The sequence below is a fragment of the Sapajus apella genome, unplaced genomic scaffold, assembly GCF_009761245.1.
Source record: "Sapajus apella isolate SASKATOON/1434 unplaced genomic scaffold, GSC_monkey_1.0 scaffold33, whole genome shotgun sequence".
In the NCBI taxonomy this organism is placed as follows: domain Eukaryota; kingdom Metazoa; phylum Chordata; class Mammalia; order Primates; family Cebidae; genus Sapajus; species Sapajus apella.
Window position 1 is genome coordinate 11,362,538 of NW_022436973.1, and position 10,924 is coordinate 11,373,461.

General features: G+C 56.3%; 1 protein-coding gene across 1 annotated transcript; it reads left to right on the top strand.

Moving 5' to 3' along the window:
* The first annotated feature begins 3,784 nt into the window (after positions 1-3,784).
* On the top strand, positions 3,785-5,106 carry FOXS1 (forkhead box S1). The gene has a single exon (XM_032295300.1). The coding sequence runs from the start codon at positions 3,855-3,857 to the stop codon at positions 4,845-4,847; it is 993 nt and encodes a 330-aa protein (XP_032151191.1). The 5' UTR covers positions 3,785-3,854; the 3' UTR covers positions 4,848-5,106.
* The last annotated feature ends 5,818 nt before the right edge of the window (positions 5,107-10,924 follow it).

Consider the following 10,924-nt stretch of genomic DNA (forward strand, 5'->3'; position numbering starts at 1 on the left):
GGCTGCAGCGCCTGTTGCCTCACCTGGAGTGCCGTGTGCAGCTCTAGGTGGCTCCCGAGGGCGAATTCGCCAAGCGCCTGTGCCAGGGCCGCCTGTACTGGCGCGGCCTGCTCACCCTGCCCCTAGCGCAGCCCAAAAAGCTGGAGCGGGGGCGCACCCACCTGCCAGCTCCTGAACACACGCCGCTTCCTCGAAGCTGTAGGACCGCTGGGGGACTGGAACGGAGTGGCGTGGGCACGGGGGCATACAGGGCGGGCAAAGGAACATGGACAGAGGAGAGTGGGCGCATGAAATGTGAGCTCAGGGGAACGAGCCTAAGGGTGCTGGGCATAAGCTGGGCATTGACACAAAGAATATGGCACAGAAGCTCCAGGGATGGGAAAGAGTACAGGCACCAGAAGGGCTGGGCACAAATATGGATATAGGGTACATGGGGTGCTGGCACGGGGCGGGCTTGAGGTGTTGGGTGTGGAGCATAAGCACAGGCCTTGGTTACATGTGTTGGCTTAGGAGCATAGGGCGTCAGGTGCACCGAGCACAAGGTAGGTATAGGCGAATGTGAGTGGGTATGGCTTGGGCATAAAGGTGTGGGAGTGGGCATAGGGGCCAAGGAAGGGACATGAGCCCTGGAAGTGGGCACAGATGTGGGACATGGGACGGGCCTAGTGATGTGGACAGGGGCCCAGGGCACAGGCATATAATGGGGACGTGGGCTCACAGGACTCGGGGCACAGGAAGTGGGCACAAGGTGGACACCAGCGGGATGCCTAGTTCCTGCCCAGTCCCCACGGTCTCAGTGCCATAGAAACGTGCACCCACCTGCAGGATAGTAACCCAGAGTCAGAGTACCGGATCCATCTGTGCTTTGGCCAGGAGGACCTGGGTCCCCCAGAGCAGCCAGAGAAGCGGCTTATAATGGCTCACATGAGTCATTCCTTCCACTCCAGCTGAGGAGCACGCCCTGCAGTGCCCTCCAGTCCCCTTCAGACAGCCCCTCCCACGTCCTCAGTCCCAGCTCTGCCTCTGGCCCTTCTAGCACCCTCGGGTCTATAGGACCCTACCTGGAAAATGGAGGTGGGGATAGGGCTGTAACTAGGGCTGTGACTTCCCACCGGCACCGGGACACCCAAGGCAGGAAATGGAGAGGGTCTGCTCGTTGCCCCGCCCGCCTCCCAGCAGGTGCAGGTGCAGCCTAGGATCTTGTTTTGCACTCGAAGTGCCTTGGCCGAGCTCCCTGATGGGTCCTCAGCCTGGCATCCCCGATGGCGTAGCTGCCTCAACGCAGCTGCCTCCGTCCTAAACAGGCTGCTTCCTTCTCCTGTACCCGCTGAAGGCAGCCCCCAAAATAGGGGCACCCTACTCCCACCCAACCCTGCCCACACTAAGCCCATGGACATGGGGCCTCCCCCAGCACGTCACCTGGGTCCGCTGGATGGCAGAGGTGGATCGCAGCTTCCACTCCTCTGCCATGGGCCCCGGACCTCGAGAGTAGGCCACACCACCCCGCAGCTGGGCATGGGACTTTGGCACAAAACTGAACTTGACCTTGAGGCTCCAAAAAGCAGCAACTGGGGCAGAAGCAAGACTTCATCTCTTGCTGAGAGTGCAACTTGTCTGTAGCACTTGTCTCAGAGCCAGCCTTAACCTGCAGTTGAGTCCATTATAAGTTTGCTTAAAGCTTTTACCAATAATTAGATCATCAGGGTTGTTTAGTGTGGAACCAACCCATAACAAAACTGCCTGGCCTCTCAGGGGCCTTGAATTTCCAGACCCTTCCTCTTCCCCGAAGCTAGTCTCTCGTCTTTATTCAGGGGGCCAGGAAGGATCCCAAAACAGAGGACTTGGCTGAACTCTGGGCTTTGGATGGTAACCACTGAACCACCAGAATCTGTAGGATGCTGTCTTTGAAGAAACGGCAGCAGACCTCCAAACATAGCCCTAAGGCAGAGGCCGATGGAGAAGACCGGCCCTCCTCCAAGCTCCACTGGTCTTTGCAAGCTGTAAATTGTAGGGAATCTTTGGGAACTGGAGCGGGGACTACAGCCAGAAAGTTGGTTCCCCTGCCATGTGAGTAAAGTAGGTGTTTTCCACCCCACATAGCAGGCCTTTTATTTATTTATTTATTTATTTATTTATTAATTATGGAGTCTCACTCTGTCACCCAGGCTGGAGTGCAGTGGCTCAATCTGGGCTCACCACAATCTCTGCCTCCTGGGTTCAAGCAATTCTCCTGCCTCAGCCTCCCGAGTAGCTGGGATTACAGACACCCACCACACCTAGCTAATTTTTGTATTTTTAGTAGAGTTGGGGTTTCACCTTGTTGGCCAGGCTGGTCTCAAGAAAAATAAGACTCCGTCACAAATAAATAAAATAAAATAAAGAAGCTATGAAGCCCTCCAGAGCAGGCTTGGTTGGAGAAGTGAGTGTAGGGTTGGGGAGGTGAGCTGGCCTGGTACACTTGGCCTGTGTGACTTGGGAATGGAGAGCAGAGAGGATGCTGCTCCCTGCTTCAGAAGGCCTGACTGTTCTAAGCCTGACCTGTCTGGACCTCCCGACCCCAGGCTGCAGCTGAGGTAGCCTCAGTTCAGAGTGACAATCCGCAGCCATGTTCATAGCCCTATCCGTTTTCACTTTCTCTCTGAGGGCGCTGGATTCTGTGTAAGGGGAACTTGTTGCCTCCTCACCATGCCCTGGACAGCTGAGGAGTCACCAGCTCCATTTTAGAGATGGGGAAACTGAGGCTCAGCCAGGGTTTTGAGGGGCCTCTTGGGAGGGAGGATCTCTCCCCAGATAGCTGTCCTTCCCACACCAGTCACTAGGGGGCGAGAGGGGCTCAGCAGAACTGAATTTCATGGCCTCTCCTTACCATCCTAGGTGCCCCTCCCTGCACACACCCCAGAGCTAGGAGGGTGGGGTAGGAGTGGTATGGCCCCAAGGGCTCTGCCCCACAGGAGGAGGCAGTAGACTACAGGCCTGGGAGGAGGAGAGGGAAAAGCGGGAATAGAGGTAGAGATCAGAGAGGCCCCTGGGGCTTTTCTCACTCTAGGGGGACTGGGCCCAGGCCCTGCCTCTCCTCTCTCTATTCACTCCTTTCACTCCTTGTGTTTGCACCTGCGTCTCATTGTATCTCCTTTCTCTCTGGCTCTGTGGATATCCTCCTTCTGCCTGCTCAGTGATTCTCACTTTCTCTGTATACTACGTGTGTGTGTGTCTGTGTGTGTGCTTGCGTGTCCGTGTGTTTGTGTGTGTATATCTGGGTGTCTGTGTGTCTGTGCTTGTGTGTATGTCTATGTGTGTCTGTCTGTGTGTCTCTGTGTGTCTGTGTCTGTGTGTGTCTGTGTGTCTGCGTGTGTGTCTATGTGTGTGTGTCTGAGAGGCTCTGTGTCTCTGTTCATTGTGTCTGCCTCTGTCTTATCTTTGTCTCTCCCTCTCTTTCTCCCTCTTGTGATGTCTCTCCCTCTCTCTGTCTCTCTTTTTTCCCTGTCTCTGTTTCTGCCTGTCTCACTTTGGTTTTGTCTCTGGCCCGCTCAGTTTCACATCCTGTCCCTCCCCAGCCACCACCACCCAGCACACGTGGGCTGAGGGTCTCAGTCCCTTCCTTCCCACTTTCTCATCCTTGGCAGCTGCTCGGCTTCCCACTACTGGCCTCTCCTGCCCGCCTCTCTTGGCCCTTGAGGGAGTGGGGCGAGGGAGGAGGGGAGGACGGCTCAGCAGACCCACCCCTTTTTGCCTTTCCAGGCTGGGAGGCTGGGCCAGTGGACCTTTTAACCAGCCCAGGCAGGCTGTTCCCGACGCCAGCCTTGGACGCGGAGCCTGACCCACCAGGTCCCAGCAGCCCGGCCAGCGCAGCCAGGATGCAGCAGCAGCCCCCGCCCGGACCCCGGGTCCCTGCGGCCGAGTCGACCAAGCCTCCCTACAGCTACATCGCCCTTATTGCTATGGCCATCCAGAGCTCACCGGGGCAGCGGGCCACCCTCAGTGGCATCTACCGCTACATCATGGGCCGCTTTGCCTTCTACCGCCACAACCGGCCCGGCTGGCAGAACAGCATCCGCCACAACCTGTCACTCAACGAGTGCTTTGTCAAGGTGCCTCGCGATGACCGCAAGCCAGGCAAGGGCAGCTACTGGACGCTGGACCCTGACTGCCATGACATGTTTGAGCATGGCAGCTTCCTACGCCGCCGCCGCCGCTTCACCCGGCGGACAGGTGCGGAGGGCACCAGGGGCCCTACTAAGCCACGCCGTGGACCCCTCAGGGCGACCAGCCAGGACCCAGGAGACCCCAACACCACGACCGCCAGGCAGTGCTCATTCCTGCCAGAGCTGCCAGACCCCAAGGGCCTAAGCTTTGGGGGTCTGGTGGGGGCCATGCCAGCCAGTATATGCCCAGCAATCACTGATGCCAGGCCTCGGCCACCCATGGAGCCCAAAGAGATTTCCACGCCCAAGCCTGCAGGCCCAGGGGAGCTCCCCGTGGCCACCGCATCTTCCTCATGCCCAGCATTTGGCTTTCCTGCTGGCTTCTCCGAGGCTGAGGGTTTTAACAAGGCCCCTACACCCGCCTTGTCCCCAGAAGCAGGCATCGGGAGCAGCTACCAGTGCCGGCTGCAGGCGCTGAATTTTTGCATGGGCACTGACCCAGGCCTTGAGCACCTCTTGGCCTCAGCAGCCCCCTCCACTGCACCACCCACCTCTCCAGCCTCACTCCGAGCCCCACTGCCCCTGCCAGCTGACCCCAAGGAACCCTGGGTTGCAGGTGGCTTCCCTGTCCAGGGAGGCTCCGGCTACCCACTGGGGCTGACCCCCTGCCTATACCGGACGCCAGGAATGTTCTTCTTTGAGTAAAGGCAGCCTCGCCTCGGGCAGTCCCTACAGGGCCCTTGCCAACTACATCCTCTGGGCTGAGCCTGGCTCTAGGACCTGGAGAAATCTCAAAGGCCCCAGCCCTGGCGAGCCAAGGACAACCAGGACGAAAATCCAAGATGGAAGCGATGCTCAGCCACGCCCCTGGGGCCTCCGGACAAACTTGGGGGTGAGGGGGAGCGGGACCCCTTGGGACTTACTCTGTGGCTCTGAGGGCCAATAAAGCCATGTGATGATGAGGGTCAGCTTGCCTGGTGGCTGAGGGCCAGGGCACCTGGTTGTATGTGGGGTGGCTGTGGCCGGGGGGTTGTGTAGTTGGGGCAGAGCCCCCGGGTAGGAATGTCTCACATGAGGTTTTTCTCCTGCTGGGGACTTTCTCAGGGAGTTTCCCAGAAAGCGAGAGGAAGGGGAGGCAGGGAACAAGGGCAGGGAGAGGAGGATACAGGCAAGGGAGAGACTGGGCAGGGGCAAGGCTGGGCTGGCCTGAGCGACCGATTCTCCCGTCTCAGACGCTGGGACTCAACAGCCCCCATAGGAGCAGTCATTATAACTCTGACAATTTGTGACACTGATCCTGTCCTGGGCTTGTATATCATCTCACCTGTGTGATGTAGAATGTTGGCCCCGTTTACAGTGGCGGAAACAGGCTCACCAGCTCCAACTTCAGATGGCAAATGAGTAGCAGAGAGGATATCAAAGCCACATCTGTGTGGCTCTACCCTCCAGCATCTGACCTGCAGCTTGTTGAGTAAGGACACAGGGTGGAGAAGAGGGTCAGAGCAGAGCTGGTGGTGACCCCCAGGGGTGGGAGGCTTTGCTGAAATCCTGGAAGGCCAGGGCTAGAAAGGTACCCTTCGCCCATTGTGTAGACAGGGCACCCAGGGTTCAAAAGACAGCATCTATCCCCTCTGTGGACTTCCCACATTAACCGGGGAGTTCCCCTGAGTCCCCAGTTCTCTGAGATCCTCTGGTGTCTCTTTAAGACGGCATTTCTCTGGGGCCAGAGGCATGGTCTGTGACTGTCCTAGGTATCATTCAAAATTGACTGAAACCCTGACCTTCAACCTTCTCTACTGCTTTGCATGGAAGCAGGAGAAATGGGGATATTCATGGCCCCTGTTAGAGGAACAGACAGAGGAACCTGAAACGTCACTGTCCCCATAGCCCCCAGCACTGGAGGAGCAGAGGCCAATTGCTTCCTCCCCAGAGCCTCAGTCCTCCTATCTGGATCATGGGCGTAGGGAGAGGAGAGAGGAATGCTGGGGCTCCCTCATTCTGGTTTTTGGCATGGGGTCTAGAGGGTCTTATGTCCCATGAGGTTACACCAAGGAGACCCCTTCTGGGGCAGGCAGCCCTGTCCCCTCCAGAGGCCCTCCCTTGCCAGGCAGCCCCATGGACTCCAGCCTCTGCTGCTCCCTCCTCCCCCAACAGGTCCCCTGGGGCCTGGAAGGAAGTGAGCCCGGCTGGACAGCCTGAACTGTCTGGTTCCCACAGTCTCAGAGTCGGGGTGGAGGAGGACCTGCAGGGTGAGAGGGGCTGGGAAATGCCTGGCCAGCTGTGGGACCCCTCCCCACCATGGCTGCTGAGCCCCAGCCTGGAACCCATCAAACAACGGGGAGAAGGAGCAAGGGTCTGTGCTGCCTCCTATGCGCAGCTTCAAAGGGCAGAGAGGAGGGGAAAGGCCCTCTGTGCATAGGGCATGGTGAGGATGGGGAAGCAGGCGCTTGTGTGAGTCTGTACCACAAATGTGCCTGTGTGGATCAGTATGTCTCAGGCTGGGTGGATGTATATGACAGAGAAAGAGATGCACAGAGACAGACCCTGCAGAGGCAGAGACAGACAGATTCAAAGGGGTGAGAGTTTTTTCTCAGTTGGGTCAGGGAAGAGGCCTCTGCTGGGCACCGTTCCTGTTTCGAATTCCTGTGGAGCCCTGGTGACCCCAGTCCCTTCCCAGCCTGGGTTCTGAGCTACTAGGAGGATAGGAGGCTGGCTGGGCTGGGGGAGCCCAGGCCGCCACAGTCCCCAGCATCCCCCCCAACCCATGGGGGTTTAGCTCTGCACTGGGGTGGAACTTGTGGAGGAGTCTGAGTCTCCTGCTCACCCCTCGCCCTTGGGGAAAGTGCAAAGCGTCGCCCCAATGCAGGCTCAGAGCCCCCTGCACATCTCTCTCTGGCCTCCAACACAGTCAAGAAGTGAAGACAGGCCCCTCCCCCCCGCCCAACCCCCAAGCAAGACCCTGGGCTCAGTGCACGTCTTGGACCCATTATATGAGCCTGGACCAGCGCCCGCCTCTCTGCATTTCACTCCCTTTGTCCAGCGGTTGGGGGAAGGGGCAGCCTCTTTGGGTCTGAGTCCCAGGAATGGGTCTGACCTGAGGGATGGCTGGAGGAGGTCCCTTCTCTGGAGGTGCTGGGCAAAGACACACCATGATCTCATGCGCCCTTGGCTAGCTGTCCAGCTTGGGGACCCCACCCATGGGGCCTCCTGCCTTCACATTCTTTCCATGACCAACATTCACCTCCGGCTCCCACCTGACCACCCTCATCTGGACAGGGGTTGCGGGGGACAGTGAATGCCTGTGTCGACCTAGAGAGAGCCCCTTGGCACAGAGGGAGAGACCAAGGCCAGAGAAGATAGGTGATGTGCCCAAGGTCACACAGCAAAGCAGGAGCAGAGCCACTTCTCAACCCATCCATGGCACCCCCTCTGATGCCTTAACTGTGTCACTCTGGAGGGGAGGGATGGGGCCATCGCATCAGGCTCTGCATCTAGGATCATCCTCATAGGAAGCATGTCCATCTCCAGGAAGGAATCCCAGTCCCCATTCCTCCTCTTTAGCAGGTGACAGCCAAAAAGGATACTGAGACACCTTGCAGAGTTAGACGAATCCAATCCTAACATGGGAATCAGAATCTGAAATGGGTATTTCAGAATCCTCTAGAGTTTTTAATCATAGCAGCTCAGATTCCTGGAATATCAGAGCTGGAAGGGCATCTCCTGCCTGATTTCTGAATCCTCTCTACATCAAGTGGTCAACATCACGTGGGTTCCACGAACGGGGAGCCCACTGCCTTTCCAGGTGGCCGGCCCCTTCCCACCCAAGTGTGGCAGGTCTGAAGGACCGTCAGGAAGCTTCATCTGCTGGGCCTCAGTCTCTGCTCTCCCAAGAGACAGGAGGACTCCTAGGCCCCAGGGAGACCACCCTCCCCCACCCACAGGGCTAGCCTTCCTTAGCCGGCCCCTCCTCCCAGATGCCTTATCTCCAGCCTGCTCTCCGCCCACCTGCTTCCTTCCCCAGCTTATGGCATTCCATGGCCCAGAGTTAGACACTCCTGCCCACACCCCAGACAGTGCCTTGGCTGAGGAAGGAGACCCTCTCCCTTGGAGGGTAGGCCCCTGCAAGGCTGCCTTCGTGATGAGGGAAAGCGAGGAGGTTGTGTGGACCAGCCTGGCATGCTGCCTGCTGGGAGTGTATGGAACCCAGGAATCCGGGCCTCCGCCAAAACATCCCTTCCCCACCCAGACTCCCATCCACCCATGGACAGGCGCTGCGTCCTAACTATGACTGTGACCTTGGGCAAGTTGCTTCCTCTTTCTGGGTTTCTCCCGTCTGTAAAATGTGGACCCTGACAATACCTACCCCCATGATGCTATTGTGAGGATTACATGAGTTAACATTGGCAAAGCACTTAGAACAGGGTCTGGCACATGGAAGCTACGATATCAGTATTTGTTGGCTGGGCCTGGTAGCTCAAGCCTGTAATCCTAGCTCTTTGGAAGGCCGAGGTGGGAGGAACGCTTGAGGTCAGGAGTTTGAGACCAGCCTGACCAACAGGGTAAAGCCCTGTCTCTACTAAAAATACAAAAATTAGCTGAGTGTGGTGGCACATGCCTGTAGTCCCATGTACTTGGGAGGCTGAGGCAGGAGGATGGCTTGAACCCACGAGGCGGAGGTTGCAGTGAGTCGAGATTGCACCACTGCACTCCAGCCTGGGCGACAGAGCAAGACTCTGTCTCATAAATAAATAAATAAATAAATAAATAAATAAATGTTTGTTAAGTACAATAAATAGGTATTTGGGTCCTGAACACGTCTCCCTTAACCTGATTTATGCCCCAAAGGAATGTTTAGCTGCTGTGGAGGCAGGAGGGCAGGATTCAGAGGGAAGAAGGGCTGTTACATAGACAAGGCTTTTGACTCAGTTCCTGGCATCTTCACTTCCTTGCTGTGTGACCTTGAGCAAGTGGATTCACCTCTCTGAGTCTGTTTCCTCATCTGTAAAATGGGGGCAGTGATTCCAGCCCCCAGGACTGGTATGTGGGAAGCCTTGTCCTGCACACTGCTTGTACAATTCAGTCAACAGGAATGAAATTAGAATTTATTAATAAAACAACCCCATTGGAGGACCTCACACCCTCAGTGCTCCCCATCCCTCCCTTCACGCACAGCAAAACCCACATCCCCACAGGCCTAGAGGTGCCTAATCCCTTGTTCCGACCCTGCTGGTACTGGGTGGTGACTTGGGGAGGCAGCTTGTGGGGCAGAAGGAAGTAGTTCCACAGCTAAAAACAGACCACTGTCAGCCAGAACCCAGCCTGTTGTCCCCAGAAAGACCAGGGTTGCCTCCTCTTGACCACAGCCCTCAGGGCCAGTTTTGAGGTCTCCCTGAGCTCACTTGAATACAAAAAAGAGAGGACCAACCCTCCCACTCCCTTAGGACAGTTGCCTCCCATAAGTTTCCTTTCTATCTCTAGGCCTTTGCAGTGGCTGTTCCCTTTGCCTACAATGGCTGCCTCTCTACACCCAGGACCCACATCACATCCCCTTCTCTGAGAAGCCTTCCTGCACCTCCTTGTCTAATTAGATGCCCCCAGATTATTCTCCCTCTGCCTCCCATTTGCATCCCTGACAGCATCTGCTGCAATGTATTACACATGTGTGTGTGTCCTCACGTTTTATCGTGTCTCTGCCTTCGAATGTAAACTTCGAGGGCCACGTTTGGGTCTGCCTTATGCATTTTGTCATCTTCCCTAACTCGATGACTTGCTCATAGTAGCCCCTCCATAAAGGTTTAGGAGTGGATGGATGGAGTCATGGTCACCTGTTCATTCATTCGTCATGAATTAAATCTCAAGGCTGGCTGCAGTGGCTCACGCCTATAATCCCAACACTGGGACGCCGAGGCAGGTGGATCACCTCAGGTTAAGAGTTCGAGACCAGCCTAGCCAACATAGTGAAACCCTGTCTCTACTAAAAATTCAAAAATTACCCAGGTGTAGTGGCCCATGCCTGTAATCCCAGCTACTCGGGAGGCTGAGGCAGGAGAAACACTTGAACCCAGGAGGCAGAGGTTGCAGTGAGTTGAGATAACACCACTGCACTCCAGCCTGGGTGACAAAGCGAGACTCTGTCTCAAAAAAAAAAGAAAAATTCTCAAAGACCCCCCAGCAAGGTTCCCTGTTTCGCTAATGGGAGAGGGCCAGTGTGGTCTGGCCCCAGCTTCTCCTTCCTTCCCCCTCATGCATTCCAAGCAGCCTGTACACTGGCTCTGCCTTATCTTCCATGAATATCCACAGGGTTCACTCCCTCTCATCTTTTAGTTCCTGTTCAAACATCCTCAGAGAAGCCCGCCCTGACCACCCTGACCACCACATTCCCCACTTTCCCCACCACTAACATACTCTAAATTCATTATTGCCATTCAGTGTCTGTCTCCCCACTGGAATGAAGCTTCACCAGGCCAGGGATTTTTGTCTATTCATTGCTTGTCTCCAGCACCTAGGGCAGTGTCTGGAATATAGCCGGGGCCAGAGAAACAGTTGTGAAACAAACATAATCTCAGCAGCCTGTACCAGGTTCCACCTATAGATCTCATGTAACTTTCTCACTGACCCTGAGAAGCAGGTACACTTCTTACCCCATTTTACAGACAGGAAACTGAGGCTCAGGGAGGGCAAATAAGTAGATAGGAACCCTGTTCTGTCTGACCTGGAGCCCAATCTCTCCGCTACCAGCCTTTCTCTCTTGGAGGCGTCTCCCTCTTCTCCTCCCCACAGTT